The sequence below is a fragment of the Ammospiza nelsoni genome, chromosome 6 (assembly GCF_027579445.1).
Source record: "Ammospiza nelsoni isolate bAmmNel1 chromosome 6, bAmmNel1.pri, whole genome shotgun sequence".
Lineage (NCBI taxonomy): Eukaryota > Metazoa > Chordata > Aves > Passeriformes > Passerellidae > Ammospiza > Ammospiza nelsoni.
Genome location: NC_080638.1, coordinates 59,593,871 through 59,619,971, shown reverse-complemented (window position 1 = coordinate 59,619,971; position 26,101 = coordinate 59,593,871). Strand labels below are relative to the sequence as shown.

At 44.3% G+C, this 26,101-nt stretch overlaps 1 protein-coding gene across 1 annotated transcript in view; it reads right to left on the bottom strand.

Annotated features, from left to right (window-relative positions):
• Positions 1–26,101, bottom strand: part of RTN1 (reticulon 1) — a 124,841-nt gene that overhangs the window by 32,152 nt on the left and 66,588 nt on the right. Inside the window, exons 2-3 of the mRNA XM_059474772.1 lie at positions 20,634–21,371; positions 15,505–16,281 (exon numbers count right to left, since the gene is read on the bottom strand). Of these exons, the coding sequence (XP_059330755.1) occupies positions 15,505–16,281; positions 20,634–21,371 (1,515 nt within the window). The remainder of the gene's footprint in view (positions 1–15,504; positions 16,282–20,633; positions 21,372–26,101) is intronic.

The following is a 26,101-nucleotide window of genomic DNA, read 5'->3' as shown; positions in this document are numbered from 1 at the left end:
TTTATCCCCAGGTAAAAGCTGCCTCTTGGCCAAAATGTGGCACTGGGTGACTTGATTGTAGCTGCTCATGAGTGACTGAGCTGGATCTACCTGGTGCCAGCTCCCAGCAAGGCACCAGGGCTGATCTGTGTGCAGCCACTACAGGATCAGATGCAAAATATCCTTCCTGCACTTACCCCCCTCAGAAAAACCTGTATCTCTTTTACAGCAGCCTGCCTTGTCCCAAAAGGCTGCAGAAGTTCTCACCATTAGGTCTGGGTTTCTTTTCTTTCTTGACTATCAGGCAAGAAAAAATAGGCACACTTACAAAAACTGCTAATTAGAAAACAGTTGCAGACTCCAGTGAATTAAAAATCTTGAGGTATTTTTGTGTTTGGGAGATTTCCTCCCCCCAGTTCTGTAGCTGCCTGAATGCTGAATTTCTGAATACTGTGGTCAATACTGTATTGAATAACAATACCTATGATCTAATGACAGCTCTGTGTGCATCTACGACCTAAGTTTAGTAGATTATTTTCAGGCAGAGAACAGAAAAAATTGCAAGAATGGCTCAAATCCATTTGAGTTTCTTAGAAACTACATCCAAACAGGGAAATATGAGAGATGAAAATAAATCTACTGGAAATAATGAAGAGATTGAGCTTGTACCAGGACTGACCCTATTTCCAGAGCCTGCAAAGGTCCCAGAGAACTCAATATCAGCAAATCCCAGTGAGTAGATGGGAGTACCACAGAAGGTATTCTTCTTCCTTTAGAAATCTGTGAACACATGGCTTAAAGGGAGGGTGCACTGGATTGGTTTTCATCTCTAATTGGTGCTTAGTATTCTTCATCTAACAGTAGAAATCACCTGGTGGTACTGGCTGGTGCCATGAGCTGTGATAATCTGGGATTTTTCCTTTTTTTTTTCAAAAATACAGATGTCAAATCATAACAATGTTTTGTGCATTATTATGCTTTGATTGAACGGTAATAATTATTTGTGGGTTGTTTCTACCTATGTTATTGATAAGTGAGCCACTGAGTGTCCACTGGGCCCAAAAGCCTGAAGGTGAAAGGCTCCTGTATCCTATTCCCAACTCCAAGAGTGTTCAAGTCCAAGCTGAAAGGGATTTTGGGCAACCTGGTCTAGTGGAGAAGTCCCTGGCCAAGGCAGGGAGTTGGAATTGGTACATCTTTAAGGTCCCTTCCAAACCCAATTATTCTGTGATTCTAGGATTCTGTGAAAAGGCTCTGCAAGTTTTAAAAACACGGAAGGGAAGGAAGAACACTGTAAATAAGTTCTTGGAGCAAGTAGGAAGGAACTGAAAGGTGAGCAGAAAACTGGGGTGGATGAGCCTGCACTAGGAGGGTATCAGAAAAGCATTTGCTTGCAGACAGCCAGAGATATTGATCTGCAGTCACACAGCAGCACAGGCTGGGCAGGAAGCATCATCAGAAATTGGCTGAGGGAAAGGGAGAAACATGTCAATAAAATCAAGCTGTGTGTCAAAGGGAGGAGGAGGAGGAAGGAGGAGGCCAGCAGGGCAGCCTGTGCTGGAGCCATGGGTGTTTACCTCGTGGTGTATCAGTGACCTTGAGGGTGATGCCATTATCTAATGATGCCAAATTTGTAGGAGGCACAGAACAAATTAATTACAAATGGGAGATTAGGCTTACGGTCTGATAAGCAGCTCATGGAGTTCAATGGAGAGAAGTTTTAATGAGATTAAGTGACAAAGCCATCACTTAGGAGGAAGCTTTAAACAGACTACAGGCAAGGAGAAAGAAGTGGGGGCGAAGGCAGAGAACTATTAAAACCATCTGTGTTATTAAAAGAGGAGTAAACAAGGCCTGTGCCTCTCAGGGAGAAATGGGGATGATAGTAAGGCATGCTGGCACTGCCAGTGGGAGCTGGTCCTGTGAATGTATTGTATGAAACATCTGAGTCAGACTCAGGGGAAAATTGATGGGAAACCCAGCACAAACTTGGGATGAACACCAGCAGCAAAGCCCTGCCTGGCTTGGTATGAACAGGCCTGGAGAGGAGGTCCAGGAGGCCTGGATGGGTGGGATATGGGAAAGGGTAGGAGCTGGCTTGATGGAGAAGAGTTCTGCTTTGGCCCAAGAGCAAAAAGAGCAGGACACTGGATGGTAGCAATCAAGGAAAGAAACTGGCCAGCAGTTAATATGTCAGGCTCTTAAATAATTATAGCTGCTGCTAAAGATGGATAATTAAAGCAGAGCACTTGGTCCTCAGGCCCTTGTGTTGTTCCTTTCCTCTAATGCCTGGCAGAAGCAGCATTTATAGTATGTGGCAGGAGGAATCTTGTGATCCCAGGGGCTGCCTCTGCTTCACCTCCCACCAAACCTACTGCATCCTTCTCTGTGAGCTATATTTAAAGCTGAGTTCAAATAAAATGGGAATGGGAGCAGCTTTGAATCAGACTGATCAGAGACCTGGGTGTGGGGATTGGGAGTAATGTCCTGTGTTTATGTTACCTGCAGGCAATGGGCCAAAACAGCTCCTGAAAAGGAGGAGAGACATCTCTCTGTTCAACATCAGTGGGAAAACTTCTGGATGGCTGTGTTATAGAACAAATGTCAGGCACATCTCCCCATCCTTCCTCTCTGTGATGGGACAGATGCTCTTGGGGGGCACTGGCATTGTCAGGCATGCAGTGACTCACTAACACCTGAGTCTTCCAATTCTCACTTTTCAGATGCATCTAAGCAGGGAAAAGGTTTGAGATGAAAGCAGAGCAGACCCCTGATTTTTCTCCCCTCATCCTCACCTTTCCACCCACAACTCCACCCAAAGGGTAACACCATTGTGAGGGGACTGAAAAGAGGAGCAGGCAGCAGGCAAAGCAGAGCTGACCCTCAGACAACACAAAAAACTGATAATTCCTGCATTTAATAATCCTCTTCACAGTGAAATTCATCCTGCAGGCTCTCCAAGGAAAGGACCTTACTGCTTGTTCTTATCTTGGCTAACAAAAGAGCCTGATCTTGACTGGGTCTCCAGGCACTACATCTAAAATAAGATCTAAAAACAATAATCAGCCCAGAGATTTCTTTTTCCTGAGAAATCAGGGAGCAATTTGTGCATGTTAAGAAACACATCCAGCACTGCAGCCTTTCAAAGTCATCTGCTATTCCCTTGACTTCCCTTGCAATGCAGATTATCCAAATGCAGATCCCTGGGTGCCCTCTGATACACAATTCCAGTAAATATTTACATCCTATTTTGGGTCAAAATATGCTGAAAGGGTGCATAGGGGATACCTCAGCATTTTACAGCTTTTTCACTTTGGTCAGCAGAAGTGAGATCCTGTGGGGGTGACAGCTGAAAGTGTGTTGCAATCTCACCTTTCTGGAAAGATTCAAACCCCTACAGTTAATTTAAAAACTCCAGTAGAGGGTTTTACATACAGGTATGATATGGTTCTATGCCTGACTCAAACCCACAAATAGAGTCTGCAGCTCTGAACTCCAGCCTTGCCCACAGGGCAAAAGCAAAGCTCTCATCTGAATAAATCCTGAAAATCTCATCTGCCAGCATCTCCAAATCAGTGCAGCAGCAACAGGAGCTGAAGCCAAGTGCTCTGAATATTTCCTTGCAGAATACCCAGGAGAGCACAGCTATATGTAACAGAGATATTTACACAGTGTTTGAGGCAACATTTCTACTCTTAGCAGACACAGAGGTGCCAGGAAATGGTTCTGCTCCCCAGGCAGGATCCAAACCGCAGCACAGGCAGGTCTGTGGGGCCAGAATTATCACATTGATCTTTTTAACCCCTTACATGTAGCACCAAGCATGAGCCAAGTGACCACTGCTCATCCAGACACTCCTCTCAGCTGCTGCTGTGGGTTGTAGCAACACAGAGAGTTTGGTGAGCCATTGCTGCTCTCTTTCTGTGGGATTTGAAGTGGAGGGAAGAGGGGGAATAGCTGCAGACAGGAAAGGGCCTCTCACCTGGGGAGGAAGCACTGAGGGAAGGCACTGAAATAACCTAACAAGGGGTGCAGGAAGATAAAGAAGCAAAACTCCTTTAAAAGGGATGAGACATGGCATGGTCTCCAGACAGGTGTGTTTGACACAGGTTAGTCTTTCACTCTGCACATCTCCACGTGCTCTGTGAGATGCCCCATCAGCCCCTGTGACCCCAAGCAGTGGCCTGGTGGCCACTGCCAGCTCTTTGCAATGCCTCCCCTCAAAGAGAAGGTCTCACATCCCAAACTGAGCTGGTCTGGGACCACAGACATCACTAAAGTCACTGCTGTGTGCACAGCCAAAACACAAAACATCCATTCTGTCAGAACCCAGGACATTCCTCTGGCTGCCCTGGAGGACTCGAGACCCTGGCAGGGGCTCAGAGACCTTGGCATGGAGTCAAAAACACCTGTGCCCTCCATTTTAGCCCATGGAAAAAGTTACTAACTTTTTGTGAAGAGTTAAAAGGAAAAGAGTTTGAGTAGAATGATACTTAATTTGTCACAGGGTGAAAAAGTAGAATTTTGGGGATTTAGAGTGGGGGTTCAAGAGGCAAGATGGAGGAATCTGGGAGTGTCCTCTCCTTATTCTTGTCCTCCATCTTCTGCTGGGATGGTGGCACTTCTGGATTGGTTTAGGAGAGAGACAGACTGTCTAACATAGGTTATAGATATTGGAAAATTATTCTAAATAAAGTACATGTAGTTCTTAGTATAAAAAGCTAACACCAACCCAAGGGCTGTTGCTGTGCCACAAACCAACCTGCTGGACAGATCTCAGCAGGCCAGAGAAAAAATGTAATGGATAAGAGAAAATAAACAATCTTGAAAAGCAGAACCGAGGAATTTCAACTTCTTCTTCTCCAACACCTCGGGAGCCATTTCAGCCACAGAAACCCGAGACCACCCCCTCCTTTACAAAAGGCTTCCACCTGACAGCCACAGGCGCTTGAGGGTGGGGTCATTCCCTGTGAGCTCTGTGACACTGGGGACATTTCGCTAACACATCCTTCAGCATTTTTCCTCCAGCACCCTGATTTATTTCCTTTTGCAATGTCGATTTGTCCAGCCAGCTCAATGAATAATTCAGCAACATTAAACACATGCCAAAGCTGTTTCAGCTCTTAGTAGGATCAATTCTTTGGTCTTTTTCTCCATTTAAACTTCATTCCAACATAATCTCCCCTTCATTGCTGCTGGAGGAGCAAGATCTACAAGTAAAAAGCACATTGCTATAGTTATATGGAAATATAACAATATATATGGAAATTCCCTCTTTGATAGGAATGGTGTGCTGCTAATCATTCTGCTGGATGCCTTGGTGCTTCTGTTAATAAAGGAAAAAAACAGCTTTTTTTTTTTACAGACATCTATTGCATATAAAGTTCAATAACCACGCAATAAGGATGATCTCACAAACCAGAATTCAGGAAAGAACCAAGGTAATTTCCCAGTTTTGTTGTGTATTCCTGCAGTGAAAGCAATTCATCATACCCAACAAATCAATTACTCACACAATAAATTAGCCAATATCATCCTTTTTCAGCAGCTTTTCCAGACAAAAGGGATGTGCACGTGTAGTGGAGTCAGTGTGTGACATCCAGCTGCAGTAATTGTGCACCTGAAGGGTAAGGTGAGTGCTCATTTCAGAAGGACACAATTGCTACTACAGATTTTATTAAATCCCACTCATTTACCACTCCCTGGTTGGAGCAATAAGCCTTTCCCTGTCAGCTAAGGTGAAACATGGCCCTGTTTCTGCAGCAGCAAAGCTCCAGAGCAGGAATCCCAGGCAAACAGGGAAGACAGCCTGTTCTCCCTCTTTGGGAAGTAAATTCCAATTCTCTGGAACAACCCTTACATTTAACCTAAGCAAGCAAGCCCAGCTGTTTGTGTTTCAGTGTTTCAATGCTACATTGGCTGACCAAGTAACCTTCAGAAATCCTGGCTTTTAATCCCTGCTGGCTTTTCTTCAGGCTCCCCTCCCCTGCTGGTTGCTGAGATACAGACCTTGCCTTGTTGATCCTGTCAACATTTCATGAGGATGCATGCAAGGACCCCCTCACATACTCCTCTGTGAGGAACTGCCTCTATTCCTAAAAGAGAGCAGAAAATCCTGTCTGTGCAATGTCTGCCTCTGCCAACAGCACACACTGAGTGAGCAGAGACCCTGGGCTGCTTTCCTGGGAATTGCTCAGAAAACAGTGTCTGTGGGATTGGCAGAGGCTGGATTTTGATCTTACACCACTGTGGATCCCAAGCAGCACCAAACAAGGCAGAGAGCTTGTACCAGCCAGGCCATGGGGGCACCAAACCCTGGAAATCTGAATTAGCTTTATCTCTTGAATTTTGCAGTCTTGTTGCACCTTCTATTCAAAAGATAAGAAGCTATGAAAAAGCTATTAAAAAAAAGTTAATAAGAAGTTATACTATATAGAAGTTATTATTACATTATTATTATTGTTATTGTTATTGTTATTACTACTATGTTATTACTATAAGAAGTTTTTTTTTAAAATTACATTTTGCTCATCTGTATGAAATGTGTTGCTCTCATCCCAGATGGATGATGTAGCAACACCAAAAGCTGTTTCCCTGGCAAATTATTCTTAAGGATCCAATTGGAAAGAGGACAGTCTTTACTGAGATTCCTGCATTACCTGGCAGTCTGGATACCTAATGACAAATCCTTAAGGCAAGCTCAATTTGCTGCCTTGGAAGCCTTGTATCTCCCGTTTTTGCAAAGGTAATACTGATTATCTGGGTCCTTTTAATGCCTCTCAAGTTACCCCAGCTCAGAGTTCTCCTGAGGTCACCTCACAGTGCAGTTTCCACTCTAATGAACTGAGCTGTGAATTATTTTGATATGAACTAGGAGAAATCTTGTACATCTTTTCCAGTGATATTGGAAAGTTGAAGGGAAGGATTGGAGGACTAATTCCATATAAAATCTCCTGGCACCAGCTGGGAAAGGGTTTCTCTGAGCAAGTGATATCAAAGGGTGCATAGACTCAAACAGGGAGTCAGGCAGAAGCTGCAAGGAAGATAAACCCTAAAAACCCCCAAAAAGAGAGGTTCTGGCACCAAAGCAACCAAACTGGCAGGGTTTTTCCCCACAAAAAATTCACTGCTGTGTAAAGTAGCTGCAAATCTGTCATGTTTTGTGTCTTCTGAGCCCTGAACATGCAGGAAACAATCACTCAGCCGTCTTGAGTGGAAAAACACCTATGTCAGAAGCACAAGTAGCTTTGTATGCCAAATTTTCAAAAATTAGGCTCAGCTGGACCCTCTCAGACCCAGAGCACTTGTGAAATTGGTCATCACCACTGAAAAGACAAACCTTCACCTTCATTTCTACAGGTGATTTAAGCAACCCTGACATCCCCATGTATCCCCACCACAGGCAGGCTGACCTGTGGTGGGGGCAGGAGATTACTGGAAACAAAACCAACCTGTCTTTTGTGTGCATTAGGGGTTTTCCTCACAGTTGTTTGTATTTCTCACACACAAATGAAACACAGCAGAACCAGAACACCAGAATGACCTCTCACCACAAGAGTTCTCATGAAACCACTGAGCTGCTCTCAGAGCCAGAGGGGAAAGCGGGTATTTGTGATATCTCTCTGGAAAAAGAAAATAGCAGACTAAATTGCCCACGTTGTGTAAAGGTCAGGAGAGTTAGAAAAAAATATACTGCAAAAGAATAAAACAAAGGAAGGTGGTGACCAAGGTAAGATGAAGAGCTGAAGCGACAAGGACACGAGATGCTTCCTTCAGGGGAGAATTCAAGCACTTTGGATTGAATGTTGGATCATTGCAAGCCCCTTAATTTCTATATTGTTCTGAACTGACATGAACTCAGCAGCTCCCCAAGGAAAACAAAAAAATAAATCCCCTTTTCAGTCAATATAGTTATTATGTCCCAATCAGCAGTCCCTTGGAAGCTAAGGAAAAACACCAGGAAAATCAATACTCACCTCCAGGTTTTATCCCCAATGGAAATCTATCACATGCCCACCCATCACTACAGTCAAATACATTAATTTTAACTTCATGGTATCTACCAGACACAAATAGCAATACCTAAGGAAGTCCTTGTTCTGCTGAACATCTGAGGAATTAGAGCCAACAGGTTCAGGAATTTGTATTCCACTTCTCATTGAGACCTAGAAATGTATTTTGTATCACTGGAGCTTAATCTTAAATTTAAATCTGACCTGAAATTAGTCCAAACTCTTCAAATGAATTAATCAATTAAACTGGTGAAAAAATATAACTCCCATCTCACAGAGCATTGCAGAGGTTAAGAAGCAGCTTTCCTAGATCAGAAAACAAAGCATTCCAGGAGCTCCTTGCAAAACACTAAATTTATAAGAAAACTGCATTAATAAGAAAAATATTCTGTGTTAACAAAAGAAATATATTTTGATTTTTCCTTCACCTAATCTGTATTCCACTGTATAAACTTCTCTAAGCTAAAACCTTGAATTGGAATGGATGTCTCATCCCTGGAAGTGTTCAAGGCCAGCTGGTCTAGCAAAAGGTGTCCCTGTCATGGCAGGGGGTTGAAACAAGATCCCTTCTAACCCAAACCATTCAGTGATTCTAATCAAGATCTTTTAATAGAATAATAATTTACATATTTATTCAATTTATTAGAATAATAATTTACATAATTAATATATAATAATAATATAGAATTATATGTTATTATCATATATGAATATATTAATACATAATTAATATATTCTAATACATAATAACAACTATCAGAATTATATTAAAATTATTATCTATTAATTATATTATAATTATATCAATATATATTCTATATATTAATGTAATTAATATATAATAACTTACAGAAAACCTTACAGGTTGTATGACTTTCACCCCTTCATTATTTATGACTTAGGGTTTGGTTCTTTTCCTGTTTCTGTATGCTTGGAGTAAACATCACCTCTCACTGTATATTGTGTCAGCCACAGAAAAGCCACCATTGCTATCTCATAGGTGCTGGATGTTTCTCTGTCCATGACATCTCTCAGATCTCCTGCAATATCCAGGCAAAGCATCCCTGCATCCAGGCATCTGCAAAATCTGGCCACCATCATATTGTCATTGTCACAGCCTTGTCTGAAAGCTGAGCCATGGATCCCTGACACAAAGAGGCACCAAAAGGGAATCTGTGTCAAGATTTTGGCTCTTAAAATGTGTTCAAGCTATGAGTGATGCTGCACTTGAGGTGTGCCTGAATAAACAGAAAAATCACTCATGAAAAGGGCAGTTGTCTCCTTGCAGCCTTTGCCAGGAGCAGAACTGAGCCAGCTTTGGGTGCTCAGCTTGGTGTGGCAAGGACACAGACGTGGATATAGGAAGCTGTGGACTCCCAGAGACAAATCTTTGCACATAACACATCTTTTCTCTCCATTCCTCTTGTTAGCAGGTTCTTGTTTGTCTACAGATGTGGTATTCACATTCTCTGAACAGAGAGAGACGTAATTCTCTCTCCAAGGATTTCTCCTGGGTAAAGCAGTGAGAACCTCAGAGAAGGAGATAAAACAATTCCTATCTCTATTCACTGCTCCTGTTGTTTTGCACATGTGGAATGTGTCATGGAGATTGTTCACCCAAAGTGATTTGGTTATTGAGCACCAGTGAAGGTTGTTTTGATATCTTAGCCAATTGAAAAAAAGCTGTGTCCTGGCTGTTTGAGACAGTCGCAGGTTTTTCTTTAGTATCTTTTTAGTACAAAATCTCTTTAGGACGTAATTTAATATAGTATTAGTGTAATATAGTATAGCTTAATGAAGCATTTGTTCAGCCTTTCTGAATCATGTAGTCAGAGCAGATTATTCCCTGTATTGGGGGCTCCTGATATCAATATACAGACACCTCCCAACTTTCTGTGCTTGGCCTGGACTTTGCTACTCATGGCCTTGACACTTAAACATTTGGCACAACCATCAGCTCCCTGCATACAGTTAAACAAGTGGCTTTCTGGGGTTTGTTTGTTTGTTTTTCTGCTGGTCAGTATGTAATCTTGATCTGGCAGGAGGATTTTATAAACATCATCTTGTGTCATATCTGTCAGAAAGCTACACTTCTGTCTGAGTGCTGCAACTGATGGCAGCCCTTCAGAGGCTGTCCCTTGCTCTGGAAGGGAAGATATATAAAAACAGGAGGATAAAGCCTATAATTTTTTATAGCTCAGTACTTAACACTCACAGGCAGTGGAGTAGACAGCAGTCCCAGGAGAGGACATGTGATCCTCCCACTTTAGAGCTATACCCAATTTTAAAAGCCCCTCTGAGCATCCAGTTACTGAGTTTAAGATGCTTTGACACATAGCATTAAAAGTTTGACCTTACCCAATAGATGGGGAGTAATTTTCACCAACAGAGACAAAGATCAGGGAAGGAAAGAGATACCAGAGGTGAAGCAGGCCAATAATCAGGCTATGGATAACACAGGTTGTGGAATGAGGGGGTGAGATTTACTGAGACATTTCTGAAGGTAATAAAAAGGTCATGCTCTGGTATGAACATGGTGTTCACTGTGAGAGGGATTATTGCAGTAATCACCACTGATCCCAGCCACTGCCCAAGCAAACCATTATCTAGGGAGAAAATCCCCTGTTCTTGGCTTTATTCTGATCTTTTGCACAGTGCAGGCATCTCCTCTGAGTGACCTTGCTATGCTCCCATCAAACCAAGACTCCAGGAAGAACTCCAAAGTCGGCACCTGACTATTTTTCAGCTGTGTCCCCTCTGCAGATGGGACAGGTGACACTGCAACCACTCCTGAGGGCAGAAGGGGCCAAACTCACTCCTTGCTTCCTGAAAAAGAAAAGGAGTGAAGGACATACCCTGCACAGCCCAGACCCACTGGTGTGCACGCTGCTCGTTGCCACCAGCATGGCCTGCACATCTCCAGCTCAGCTCTGGCTGAGCTATCACAGCTTGGTGGGTGACAAGCTGTCAGGTGGCAGCTGAACTGCATGAAATGGCCAGAAGTGGGGAGGTGGGGCAGAAATGTGTGTCTGGGAAGGTCCCTGTCCTCCTCCATGGGCCGAGGAAGAGTCAGTGCTGGTATTGGGAAATTCCTCCAGTCACAGCTGGAGATGATGGTTTGGGCCCAGTGGTGGGAAAGAACAGAGGGAACAAGACAGTGCAGAAAGCTCAAAAACATAACCACAAAGGGAAAAAAAAAAGAAGAAACCAGAATTGCTTAGCCTAAAGTAAAGAAGGTTGGAAGACTTAACAGCTTTTGAGAGACACCTGGAGCTAGCGGAGGATCTGCCAACAGAGACCTTTCCAAATGAGTCACAAGCATCTGTCAGGAGTGTTCTACCAGGAATCGTGGCTGTGGGCCAGGAGATGGGCTCTTGGGGCCTCATGGACCTCCTGCCAGCCCTCTGTGTCTGAGCTGCACTGAGTGGCACCTGTCCTTTACCCTGCTCTGCCCGCTGAGACAACTGCACAGGACTGACCCAGACCTGCAGGCTCCAACTCAGCTCCCCCAAAGCTCTGCCTCGGCTGAGAGGATGGACAGGGGTGGCAGAGGAGGTCAGAGATGGCAGAAAAGGCCCTGATTCACCTGACCAAGCTGCTTTGAGCGCTAGGGGTTGGACCAGCAGCCTCCACAGGCCCCTTCCCACCTGAATGGTTCCATGTGGGAGGAACCACAGAGGTTCACTGAGCCACTCTAAGATTTCATGGCAAGACCAGTGTCAGAACCCAGGAAATTCCTCTGGCTGCCCTGTAGGACTTGAGACCCTGCCCAGGAGGCTCAGAGACCTTGGCACAGAGCCCAAGGCCCCTGTGCCTTTGATCTTGACTCATGGAAAAAACAATTACCAACCTTATATGAAGAATTACAAGTGAAGAGAGTTTAAGTAGAATAATAGTTAGTTTGTCATGGGGTGAAAAAATAGATTTTGGGGTTTTTAGAATGGGGGTTCAGGGGGCAATATGGAGGAATCTGGGTGTGTCCAGCCTTTCTCTGTGATGGTGTTCACAGGGGTCTTAGGATGAGGGAAGAGACGAGGATCTGACTCCATGTTTCTGAAGGCTTGATTTATTATTTTGTGATATATATTACATTAAAACTATACTAAAAGAATAGAAGAAAGGATTTCATCAGAAGACTAGCTAAGAATAGAATAGGAAAGAATGATAACAAAGGCTTGTGGCCTGGACTCCCTGTCTGAGCCAGCTGACTGTGATTGGCCATTAATTACAAACATCCAACATGAGACCAATCACAGATGCACCTGTTGCATTCCACAGCAGCAGATAATCATTGTTTACATTTTGTTCTTGAGGCCTCTCAGCTTCTCAGGAGCAAAAATCTTAAGGAAAGGATTTTTCATAAAAGATGTCTGTGATTTCTCCTTCTTCTTGACCTCCATCTTCTGCTGTGATGTTGGCACTTTTGGATTGGTTTAAGGTAGTAGCTCACTGTCTAACATAGGTGATAGGTATTGGGAAGTAATTGTAAATAATGTGTACATGTAGTTTTTAGTATAAAAAGACAACACTGCCTCTGAGATGGGCAGCGTGCCTCAACCTGACCTGCAAGACAGAACTCGGTGGGTCAGAGAAAGAATTTTATAGATAAGAAACAATAAACAACCTTGAGAATGAGAACAGAAGAATCCTGACTCCTTCTTTGACTGCCAGGCTGGGAAAAGAGGCTTGTACATATCTCAGAGTCACTCTGACCAGCAGAGATTCTGAGAGACCAGGACTAGGTTCACATGTTTGCTTCTCTGGACAGGTTTTTATCCCACTCCTCCTACAGCATCACCAGGCGTGGACGCTCCATCACCAGGCGTGGACGCTCCACCCTCAGGCAGGACATCCCTCTCCCCTACACCTTTTCCAAGCTGGGGCTTTCCAAAGGATGCAAAGCTACCAGAGCCCCATAAAAAGCAAACTGAAGCACAGAAAACAGATGGGCCAGAGTGTGGAGGCACTTAGAGCAGATGGCACTAAAATATTAAACTAACATTCCCGTATGCTTAAGCCTTGGCCTGGCTTGCTGCTGGTTGCAGAGCCAGCCTGGTGAGAGCATGCAGATGAGAAATGAGCCTCAGATTGCTAAAGCACCCAACCAAACATCCCCTTCCCATGGAAAAATGCCTCACTAGCAGCTCCTCCAACAGCAGGGATGTGCTAACTCAATGCAGATGATGTTTAGCTGAACAAAAAAGCATTCCCAACAAATTCAGGTCTTTCCCAGATCTCTGCTGGAAAACCAGTTCCTTGAGAAACTCTGTAAAATCAGTTTGTCTGTGACAACAAATGGGGGAAAAGCCCACACTGCTTAGGGTTTGTCCACTCTGGGATAGCCCTGGACACAGTGGGACAGCACAAGAGGCACCAGGAAGGAGGGAAAACACCTTCTTCAACCCAGAGAATTTGCCACTGTCACCCCAAAACCTTTTCTGCAGCTTGTGACACGACCAGAAATGGGTGGCCCTGAACCCTGGTGTCCCTCATGGGTGCTCAGAGCCACAGCAGCCACCCAGGGTGTGTGGTAAGGACACACATTTGTAGGGGAATGACTGGAGCAGTGCTGTGAAAGCCTTTCATAAGGCACCAAAATCAAGGTGCTTTGTGTCAGGTTGGCACAGGCCTGTGCTGCAGAATAACGCACTTGAAATGATTAATTTTATTTGACTGTGTGTCCAGCAGGATCCTCCCTGGGGCCTGGGTCCTGCCCATTGTGTCATCCAACCTGTGAGTGACAGCCCACAGCACCAGGCCTGGGCTTTCCTTTTCTTAAGTGAAATTCTGCCATAAAGCAAAAACAAAATTAAAATAACCATTACTTTGAATGTCCACATCTCTTTCTTTTATATATCCTGACATCAGGCATCTGATCTGAAAGGTAACAAGCTGCTGCATATTTCATTAAATGGATCAAGAAGAAGAAATCTTCAAATGCTGTCAGTGATGGAGGGGCTGGGGAGAGACATGATCCTCCAGCACAAAGGAGATCTCCTCCCAGGACCAGGTCCTCAGGCTGTGGGACACCAGCACAAGGTAAGCCAGGCCATCCTGGCAGAGAGTGGCCAAAAGGCACCACAAGAGAAGACAGAAGGACTCAGCCAAAGAGCTCCTTCTCAGCTTGCCTTGATCCACACTTTTTGCAAAATGCCCTGGGCCAAAGGATTGATGTTTCCAGGACAGCAGGTCTTTTCTGAAATTCCCTGTATGCCTAAGCCATGTGCAAGTCCAGCACATAATAATTAAAAAAAAAAAAAAGAATAAAAAGGAAGAAGAAACTGAGCTGGCAGCCTCCCTTCCTGCAGTGCCACAGTCAGATATGCTCCAAGCCCTGCTGTGTGAGGGCTGTGCCCACCCCTGGCAGGAGATCCAGGAGTGATGTGAGGGCTGCTTGGCCGCAGCTCTGCCTTCCCCTCTGTGCTCTGCAGGAGCAGGAGGCAGCACTAACTCAGGTAACAACTGCACAACTCCTGCCAAAGCCAAGCCCGGGGTGCATCAAGCAAAGCCATCATTCAGACCATGTGGAAAAGCAGGAGAGGCTGCTTGGTGATCAACAGCGTGGGAATAGCTCCACTCCATTGGATCCTGACAGCTCCAGTGAAATGGAGCTGGGAAGGGGCTGCCCGTTTTTGTTATTGCCACTGGATGGCAACACACGTTAAGCAGAGATCTCTGTGCAAACCACACACGCACTCGCTGTTCCCCACATCGTTATTCAGGGCCATGGCCGTGGTGTCAGCACACCCAGCAGGACACCAGGGAGCTCCAGAGCCCAGAGCTGCCAGCAGCACAACCAGCAACACTGCTCTGGGGTCGGGCTGAATGTGGGCTTTTCCTTTGCACAGCCTTTACGTGCCTTTCCTGCACTCAAAATCAATTTTTGGCCATCCAGCCTGGCCTTGAACACTTCCAGAAACACCCAGACTCCCCAACTCCTCTCCTCCTCCAAGTCTTTCTCTTTGTTTATATAAAGGCATCCTCAAAATCTTTTTCCTTACACTTCTGAGAGATGCAGGACCCTGATTGCACCCCTCCCCTGGGACAAAGCAAGTAGTATTTAAAAGGTAAGATGATAATTTGTTCCTCTTTATCCTCCAGATACCTGATGCACAAATCATCCTTACGATTCTGGGGTTGCACCATCCTGTATTTATGCTTAAGCCTAAAAATTATCGTTGCTGGTATTTACTTTTTCCCTAAGAGGATGCCTGTTTTTTTTGCTGGTATTTACTTTTTCCCTAAGAAGATGCCTCTTTTTTTTTTTTTTTTTTTTTTTTTTTTTTTTTTTTTTTTTGCTGGTATTTATTTGTTCCCTAAGAGGATGGGCAGGTCAGGGATGCTGTGTGGATTGTCATTGTCACAGGCGTGCCCAGCTTCCCCCTGAGGGTATCCTGTGCCTGCAGCTCCCCCTGCTCCGCACTCCAAACCTCTCCCCTGCAAGGACCAGGCACTTCTCCCTCCCCCTCCTCTCAGCAGCGCTGCAAAAAACCAACACAACATCTGCATTTACCTTTCTGCTTATTTAAAAACGGCAGTAGCAACGAAGCCAGCGGACTTTTTTTGCCAAAGTCCTTGGAAGACACTTTACTTTGGTTAACAACAGTCTCTTCAATAGGTTTCTTCAGTTTTACTCTTTCCTTCAGCTCCTCGGTGCTGACGGCGGAGGTCGGGGGCTCAGCGCCTATTTTTGGTGCAACAAAGGAGCTTTTCAGGTAGGACGAGGACTCCGCCAGGTTCTCCCTGTTCATCCTGCTCTCCGTCATTTTACCGGCCTCGTACTCCGAGGCGTCAGCGCGCGAGTTGTTCTCCTCCTTGATAATGTCCATGACCTTGGGCTTCATCAGCGGGGAGTCCTGCTCCCTCTTGGGGCTCTCCTCGGAGGCCGAGGAGGCATCGCAGGACTCGATGATGAGCTCGCTGTCGAGCTCCGCCTCCCGCTCCTCCCGCAGGATGCTGTACTGGATGGAGGGCGAGGCGGGCGACGGAGGGGGCCCGCCGATGTGGCTGAAGGTCATGTAGTTGGAGTGCAGCACCTCCTCGGCGGCCAGCGGGTCCTCCGAGACCAGCTCGATCTCCGAGTCGCCGGACTCGGCGCTGCTGGCTTCGTGCTCGCCGTGCGGGGCGGAGGGAGGGCGGCCGGGCTTGGGGCGCGGCTCCCGCTTCTCCGCGGCCGGGGCGCGCTGCGCCTCCGCGGCATCGAAGGAAAAGCTCTTGGCTTCCTTGATGGCGCTGATGAGCTCGTCCTCCGACAGGCTGCCTTTGCCCTGCGACTCCGAGCCGGACGGTTCTGCCATGTAGGAGAAAAAATTAAAAAAAAAAAAAAAAAAAAAAAAAAAAAAAAGGGAAAAAATACAATAATCTTATTTTCCAGCAGCTTAGATTTTTATCGAATTATATACTATAATAGTATACAATAATATGACAATAATATAATACTATACTATGATTAATAATATAATAATACTATACTATAATACTATAACTATAATACTATACTATTACTATATATAGTATAATATTATATAGATATAATACTATACTATAATTAATACTATAATACAATACTGTTGTGAAAAATGCGTCTTTTATGATTGGCTTTTAGCAAATATTAAAAGGAATGTTATGTGTGCTATGTTAGAAAGTTATGGAGTATTATTTTTCTTAAGTACTGTGCTAAATATAGTTTTACGTTATAACATAAAGTTAAAATGGAAACTATGCTATGTAAGATACTTTCCTAAGAAAGGACTCGCAGTGAAATAGCAGCCACAGGATATCTGAATCTTTCAGAGAAAAAGAATTTATTGCTCTTATCAACAAAAAACCCTAATTTCTTCCCGCCTCGCTCACCCCTGAAGATGCCGTCAGGATTCAGAGGAAGAAGCTGGCACTGACCAGACAGAATCCTGTGTTTGAATGGAATTTATGCATCATGGATGAGCTGTATGAATATGCAACAGGCTGTTGTTTTTAAGGTTTAATCTTCTGTTAACGAGGGTCCTTTTTTGGGCTTCTTTTGCCCAGAAAGAGGTACCCGGACTGTCCATGACTCTTTGTTTTTATTGTCTCATATTGTCTTGATCCAAATTGTCCAAATTTTTATTACTCTAATTATATTACTATTTTTATAACTATTTCATTACTATTAAACTTTTAACATAAAAAAAAGTGATTGGCATTTTTCACACTATAATTATACAATTACATAATAATAATAGAATATATATGACATATAAAACTATATAATTATATATAATATAATTAATATTAATTTTTTATCTTATTATACAATACTACCCAAACCCATTAAAAAAAACACACACAAAAAACTCACCTCTACCCTAAAACTTCCATCTTAGTTTATACATATTATTATAGTGTAAAATCTTAAACTCTAAATTTTCTACTATATAGTTTAACTATATATAGTTAAACTATCACTATAGTTAATTATATATAGTTCATTTTCTACTATGTAGTATTACACACTTCTATTCAAACTACACACCTATAATCTTAATTCTATTATTCAGTTTTTAAAACTTTCTCTATAACCTCAAATCAAATGCAATATTCTCAATACTTATCAACATAAAAAATCTAAATTTCTCAATAACCAAAATTCCAACAGGAACAAACAGAACAGATTTCACAGCAGCACATTTCCCTCTAGCAGGGCTGGGAGCACAGGCACAAAGTATCCCTGTCTGGGATGACTCACAGTAATAACAACTTGACCTTATACAGCATCTCCCATGCAGGTACTTCTTATAAGAGAAGCATCACCTTCTGAAGAAAAAGCTGAGGTACAAGGCAGTGCTGGTCACTGCTTGATCAGTGGCTCAACAATGTGGTTTTAACCAGGGAAATCCTCAGTCAAGAGGAGCATGGGGTCAGGACACACACGACAGCATCCGACTGTCACCAACAGATACTCGTCTGTTCTGGGGACAAATACACACATGGGGCTGCTGGGTTCTGCTGATCCTAACAACCCATGTGTAGTTACCTGTAGTTTTGCCAAACTTTAACTTTCAGGTGTGGAAAATTTAAATCAGAAAATTTTCTCTCTTTTTTTTTTTCTTTTTTTTTTGGTTTGTTGACTAGTTGTTTTTTTGTTTTTTTTATTAATTTGGGGTTTGGTTTTTTCTCAGGGTGTGGGTGGTGAATTCTCTCGGCTTTTAGCTCAGTTGGGTCCAAGAATGAAACTAATTTTTTTCTACTGTAATTCTTAATATCATTATGAACTATATTAACAAAAATAATGACTTATCTCATCACCCAAAATTTGAAACAAAACAAAAGTATAAACAGCCCAGTCTGCGTTTTCTGACTGCAATTCCCCTGTCACATTGACACAGCCATTAAGCACACATGGAAATTTCTCCTCTGGGATCCTGAGTCTACATTCATGACTAATTTGAAGTCATTATTAATTTGATGGGGTCACTAAGTGGCACAGCAGGTTGGGAGGAGTCAAGAAAGCCACCAGGAAAATAAATCCCCAAGTTTCCTCCAGCAGATGCTGGTAAGGAGGCCCATGAGAGGACAGTGCCTGCAGGTACCCACAAGGCTGGGTCGCACAGTGGAGTGGAGGAAAGCTTCCAGTCCACAAAAATGACACAAAAATTTCCTTCTGCACCCCAGACTGTGGCCACAGACAGGATTCAGGTGCTGGTGTTTTTACACCACACTCCCATCTGGATGCTGGGAATTTTCTGGTGCACTGGGAGCTCCTGCATCTCCTCTGGCTGCAGGAAGCTGAGCTGCTCTCCTGCACCACCACATGCGAGCGTTTTCTCCCAGAGCCAGACTGAACCCGGCACAGATCCAAGCAGGCATGTGACTTCCAGCCTTGGTAGCACAGCAACGCTGTCCCTGGGCTTCACCCTGCTCCTCCCAGCCCTGGCATTCACCTTGTGAATAAAACAGCCCTTTGTGGCCAGCAGCAGGGTGTCACATTCACTGCTGGCACTGGGAGGTGGATAAATACCCACGGCCTTTCAGCACAGAGACAGACCACATCTTCCTTCCCCAGAAAGATGAGGGCCAGAGATTAAAAGCAAAATGTTTTCAAAAGTCTTGACCCAAGCAGGGGGTGCTGGCAGCTTTGCCAGAATGCTTGAGGGGCACCTAGGAGCCACGACTTTGCTGGGTCACTGCGTGGGAATAGCAAGGGCAGGTTTTAAATTTCCTCATCACTTATGAATGTGGGGTCTGGGCATGGAACATTCCCAGCTGCAGGAAAGGAGGGAAAATGCAGAGGAAACACCCTTTGGGAGCCAGCCTCTAGAAGAAGATGCTTTCTTCTTTCCTTTACATGGTGAATAAACAATTTTTATGGAATACAGATACCCAGCATCCCCAGGACAGCCTTGAATATACACCAGGACTGAATAATACACCAGTGCCTGAAGTCCTTAATTACCTTGTAGCAAAAAGTGTGAATCGATGAACAGTGGCACGTCTAAGGAGCAGTGTGTGATTTCACTCAAATAAAAGAAGAAAAATGTGGCTCTAAAGTCTATTCATTAAAGTTTCTGGCTGATGCAGGCAGAATAAATTCACAGCTGTGGTGGACTCTGTCTCCTTTTCCTATGTGGAAGTGCATAAATGCTCCTTCACTTTTCTGTAGGAACCAAATATTTCTCCAAGGGGAGGTATTTGTGTGGGTGCCATACTGCCATTTTAAAGAAATTCTAGTTGTTTTTTCTTTAAATGCTTCTAAATAAAATTGAAGCATTTTAAGTTTCATCTTATGGGTGATGTTCTTTGTCAAATGTTCATTGTTAAAGGATTTTAATCCAGGACACTGAAATTTAATTTTCAGTCTAAAAATTTGTTTTTCTGTCACAGAACTTTAGTCCTTTTGAAAGGACTATTCTACTTTTATATTTTAGCAGTGTATATTAAGGAAAATGAGGAGTAAATATTATGGACTACTGCAGTAATCAGACAGTAGGAAAAATATATAAACATGGGGTTTTGGTAACACTCCAATATCCATCAGGAGTCTTTTGAAGAGATTGACCCTTTGTCCCTCCAGGCCTCTTTGTAAATGAGGTGACAGCTTTTCCCTCCTCAGCACTTTATAAAATCAGCACAGTGACATGAAAACAGCACTGATTTTTAACAATTAAACACTATTTTCTGCAGAGCCAAAGAGATGCTAAGCCAGCGATTAAAATTTTCATAATATCAACCCAGTCAGTCGCATTGCCCTGATCCCACAAACCTCATTTCCCTTGGGGAACCAGGGCAGCCAGGGTGACCCCAAACCACCAGGACCCAGCTCAAACCATGGCCTGGATGAAGATACCCCAGTGATCCCACAGGGACACTGCCTCCCCTGAGGAGAGATCCCTGAGGGCTGGGCTCAGCAGGCCTGGATCCCTTTCCATACAGAAGGACAGCCCATCCTGAGCAGTGTGTGGTGATGGGGAGCACAATTTGCCTGCCCCTTCCTTTGGCTACACAAACTGGTGCCAGAGGAGAGCATAAACACTCCAGCCATGGAGACTAGTGTGGTGCCCTCTCTCACCCCAAAAATCCCCGGTAATTCTCCGATGTGCAGGGTACAATTGCAACCACTTCTTGAGCAGCAAAACCCTCAGTGCCCTGCACCAAGACCAGCATTACCTGTGCCAGAGGAGGGTGGTGTGACAGATCCTGGGCTGTCATCCTCGGGCTCTGACACCGTCACCGTAGGCACCACCTCATGGCTCGGCTTCAGGCCGGTGTCTGGCTGAGTTGGGCTCGGCTCTTTGCTGGCAGCTTCCTTGGTGCTTTCTGTCTCAGTGAGTGTGATCTTGACAGGGGTTGTACCCCCAGAGGGACTGTGCTGACCCCCAGACTTTCTGTCTTCCAGCAGGTCTTGTTCCTTGGCTGCCTTTGTGCTCTCTGAAGGCGTCCGTGGAGGTTCGGCGGCGTGGCTGGACCCCACGGGTGTTCCCCGGTACTTATCACTAAGGACTGGGCTCTCATCTTCTGAGTCAGAGTCGTGTTTTTCTTGGTACTTTATTTCTTCTGATCTACTCATGTCCATGTATTTGTAACCTTCTACTTTCATGGGATCTGCTAAGGTTTTGTCGACTTCAGTAGACTCTGCTGGAGTCATCTCTATTCCCGAGTCTGAGCTAAACAAGCCACGGGACTCAAACCCAGTCACGTCTTGAACAGGATGGCCCAGGGCATTAAACCCCTCCGTGCTGCCTGAGCAGGGAATGGGGGTGTTCTCCTGCTGATAGATGCCTGTGAAATAGGTGGAGTCCCTCGGGGTGGTGTAGTGGACATCGGAGATCAGGGAGGTGTAGAAGGAGTTGTCCCCTCCGTTGGCAGTGGAGCCGTAGTCGAAGAGATGTGATGAGCCTGTGACACCTGAAGCAAACACACAAAAAGCAGGCACAGTGAGACACAAGTGCCTGCAGGATTTCTGCATCAAGCTTTCTGCAAAGCCACGCTCCCCCCCTGCTGAGCTTAGATTCGGTTTGTGAACCAGACTTTGCTTGCAAGCTCTTGGGGACTGTCTCTTTCTATGCCTCTGGGCAATATAGTGGCACATCTGTCACACAAGGCTTCCAGCTGCTGTTCTATCTTAAAATAACTATAAGGATCCTGATAGTAACTAAATATTCCTGGCCAATGTTTGCCTAGCCTGTAAATAAAAACTTCCTATGATTGCAACCTCACAACATCCCTCACAATCCAACCCAGGGGCTCGTCATCCCATATCTTTAAAAGAAATCTAATGTCCAATACTAAGCCAAATTTTTTTTCAGATATGTAGACCTGGAGGAATTTCATCCTAAGGAAACTTTTCATTATGAAAAAAAAATCTGCTGGACAGAAATTGAGAGGGCGAGTTGCAAGCAGATTTAGATTACATTTTCTCCTAAGAGTAGCCACCCTAATTTTGTGAAACACCAAGGAAGAGACTCAACACCCTCATTTAGTGATTTCCACATGTTCAGAAAGCTGTAGCCCATGTGCATCATCTAGAAATCATGCTGGCATGAAGGTGGTTAAATCCATGCATCATTTTCACGCCTCTAATTCCCTCTGCCATGCTCTCAGCTCCTCGGGATGATGCTAATTAAATTAGAAACAGCGGCCACTCTCCCTCTGCAGCATCCATACAAAGCACAGCTCGAGGACAGGAACAGCGAGATCCCCCACCAGGGAGGGGGGAGAGAGGATTCCTGTGGGGGCTGAGGGAATGGGAAGAGGAGGAACAAAGCCAACGTCTGTAGGAGCTGCTGCCCATGGGAGGGAGCAGCCTGTTAACCCCTTGTGTGCTGAACAGAGCTGGCTTTCTCCAACCTCTGCTCATCACCTGCGAGGGATGTGAGGCTCCTGACCTGCTCCACATGTGCCTGGGCTACAACACACTGTCACTGACATATTTTATGAAAAATCCTTTCATTAGGATTTTCTCTCCTGAGAAGCTGTGAGGCCTCAGAAACGAAATGTAAACAATAATTATCTGCTGCTGTGGAACGCAACAGGTGCATCTGTGATTGGTCTCATGTGGTTGTTTTTAATTAATGGCCAATCACAGTCCAGCTGTCTTGGACTCTCTGGTCAGTCACAAGATTTTATTATCATTCCATTCTTTTCCTTTCAAGCCTTCTGACGAAATCCTTTCTTCTATTCTTTTAGTATAGTTTTAATATAATATATATATATATATCATAAAATAATAAATCAGCCTTTTGAAACATGGAGTCAAGATTCTCGTCTCTCATCCTGGGACCCCTGTGAACACCACCACCAACACACAGTGCAAACTTCATCATTAAACTAAAGGGACATTGCTGCAGCTGCAAAGCCAGAAGCTGGAATATGTCCATGCAAAAGCTCCCCAGGTACTTGCATTTGGGTATTTCCTTCCCCCTTGCACAAACAGAGACTGATACCATCTCTAAACACCACCACAACTGCTTTTCCCGACAGCCCTCCATGCATCAGGCATGTGCAGCTCATTTAGGGAACCCTGAAGCAGTATTTTCTGCCCTGTAACACTTCAGAGTTGTAGCTGAAGGCTTTATTTTACTGCACAGCCTCACTGGATCTGACACATACATAAAACCCAAGCCCTGCACAAAGGCAGAGTGATGGTTTCCCTCATCCTGTTTCTGCATTGTGCGGTGTTGTGATGTCTTACAAGCAATTTCTTTTCCCTGGATTGCCTCTAGGCTGGGAACAACATGTCCCTCCCATGACAAGAGGAAACCTGGTAGCACAGGGAAAAAACAACGCACAAGTGCTACTCCTTGTTTTTCATCCTATCTGTGCTACCTGCTCCTGTGTCCCCATCCTCCCTGGCTTTGGGGGCAGCCCTCCCTGCTAATCTGCCCCTGCACACACGGTGCAGGCAGCAGCTCCATCCCCACATCCAGGGATTTGTAGCAGCCTTTGCCACAGGAGAGCGCAGAGCAAGGGGTGCTGCAGCCAGCAGGTGGAAAATCATCCATTCCCAGTCATTCCCAGCCTTCAGCTGGGTGTTCTCACTGCTGCGTAGCACTGCATAGAGCTTTTCATAGAAATATTTATCATCAAGGCAAGCTCTTGCTTCAGAGTGGTGAGGGTCACTGTGGAGATGTAAACTTGGGGCTTATTTCCCCCTCTCTATCTATGCACCTTTACATTTAACTGTGGCATTCACATTTTCTGAAAAAATTCCTTCACCTGGGAAGCTGAGAAGCCTCAGAGGAAAGGAAAACAACTCTTATCTCTTTTGCTTCTCCTGTGTTTTGCTCATGTGGAATGTGTTTGGAGCTTGTTTACCCACAGGTTCCATTGGACTCTGCTGTGAGTTGTTTTGACTCATTGGCCAATCAGGGCCAAGCTGTGTCAAGACTCTGGAAAGAGTCACTAGTTTTCATTATTAGCTTTTTAGCATTTAGTAAGTATCCTTTCTGTATTCTTTAGTATAGTACAGTATTCTTTAATATAATATAGTATCATAAAGTAATAAATTAGCCTTCTGAGAACATGGAGTCAGATTCATCATTCCTGCCTTCATCGGGGCTTTTCCTGCAAATACAATATTTTACTACTCAAAACTTAACCTTCTGTTTTCCTGCCAGCTCACTCAGGGCTGCAAGATGCTTTTGTGACTTGCTGCAGGCAGATCCCATCCTCAAAGCTACATGAGAATGAAGCCTAAGGGGAAAACCACAGCAAAACCAAAGCAGAATAAGGGATGAACTGGGCTGCCCAATACCCAGGGTTTACCTGAGGTCATCCAGTGCCTTGCAACGACAGCTCATACCCAGAACACATTCCTAAATGAGCAGTAAGCAAAAAGGGAAAGGTTCTATTCCTTGCCAGTGCTCTTCTTGCTGAACTTGCCTTTCTGAAAATTATCCATGAACAGGCTTGGATTTTCACAAATGTGTTGGTTAGCTGGAATTATCTGATGCATTGTTTACGCCAACATATTCCAGACTGTGAATTGCTGACTGCAGACTATTCATGCCTGTTGCTGCCAGTATCTGCTGTTTGTAATTTACTATTTGTGCTGGGTGAGTGGCTGTCTGAATCACAGGGTTTCAGGGCTGCTCTTTGACTAAATGCTTCCTCAGTGCCTCCTGGACCTGCTCCAAAGCCCACTGAATCCACTGGAAAAGTCCCACTGACCCTGAGTGGCTGTGGACCAGCTCAAGATGGCTGTGGAATACTTTCTGCTCATGAGGAATACACTGTCACAACACCATCAGAAGGCAAAAAACATCCCAATATTGCTAGGAGAGAGGGAGCACAAACAGAGACAAAGGAGATTGAAGGCACTGCCAAAGCAATATTCACAGATGCTGCTCACAGCTTTCATTTGTGCTTTGTCCACAGTACATGGGAGCCAGAAGCTCAAGCATTTGCAGCTCTTAGCAATGCTGATCAATAGAGCAGTGAAAAGGTTTCTAATGCATTTTTGTCAGGTGCTTCATAGCAGGAGTTATAGCCTGAGCAGCTCACAGGAGTGATAAAGTGAGCTCACGGTGATAAAGAGAGGTTGAGAAAATACCGTCCTAATCTTCAGGTTATTCCTCAGCAGAAAGAAAAGTAACCCTGAAATAGTCATTGACACAAACATCACATTTTCAAACATCATATTTTCAAATAGTACAAACCCAGTACTGTAGCAGATGTTAACACAGCAGCTCATTTATAATAGAATCACTATCAATCATAAACCTTTTTGGTTTTTTTTTCTGCAGCAGCTTTGCAAATAGAAATGAAACCAGAAAATGCATTTCCTAACGAGGTTGAGGAGGAGAGAGGGTTACAGGGTATGTGAGCAAAGGGAGGGTTCACGTTAGCAGGACATATGGGGATCCCAGCTCTCAAGGCGACAGCAGAGTCAAAAGCACTGAAGACAGCTGAAATTGCCTAATTAATAGGATTTAATGTAACTCCCTATTTCCACTGGGATTGATTTAAAGCCGTTGCCAAAACTGCCTCTCATTTGGGAAGTGTGAATCTCTCAGCTATTAGACTGGCTATTAAAGACATGGAAACTTATAATAGCTGAGCAGATTTTTGCTGAAGAACAGTGTGCTCAGAGCCTGGTGATTAAGCAATGCCTTCTCTGACTTTATTTGGTTCAATATCCGTGGGAAGGAGAAGCCTTGAATAGCACCGATAACAGATGACACTATCAGGTCTGAATTTACCCTTGTTACAAAGCTTGGGTTTTTTTTAAATCTGGATTTCACTCAAAACTGCCCAAAAACTCGCCTGCCAATTCAGGTGAAGGAAAGCTATTCAGCTCCTGAGAGCAGCAGTTGTGCTTTCTTGTAACATGAGCCCTCGGGAAATAATTTCACTTCCTGCGACCAGCTAAGAAGTAATGGGTCTGATTCAATCACTCCAGCCCAGCTGAGATGCTCAGCAAGTTACATGTGTTTTCATCAACTGCAAAGGGAAAAAAAGATTGGAAAATGACTGTTTTGTTTGCTCAGAAGAAGTGAATGCTCCAGAAATCCTCTCCTGTGGAACTGGATTTAGAGCTATTTAGCAATTGATACAGGAAATAATTTAGAAATTGTCGGTTTCATGCAGAGTAGCTCTTAATTTAAGAAAGGCAGCTCAAGACCAATTTGGATCAA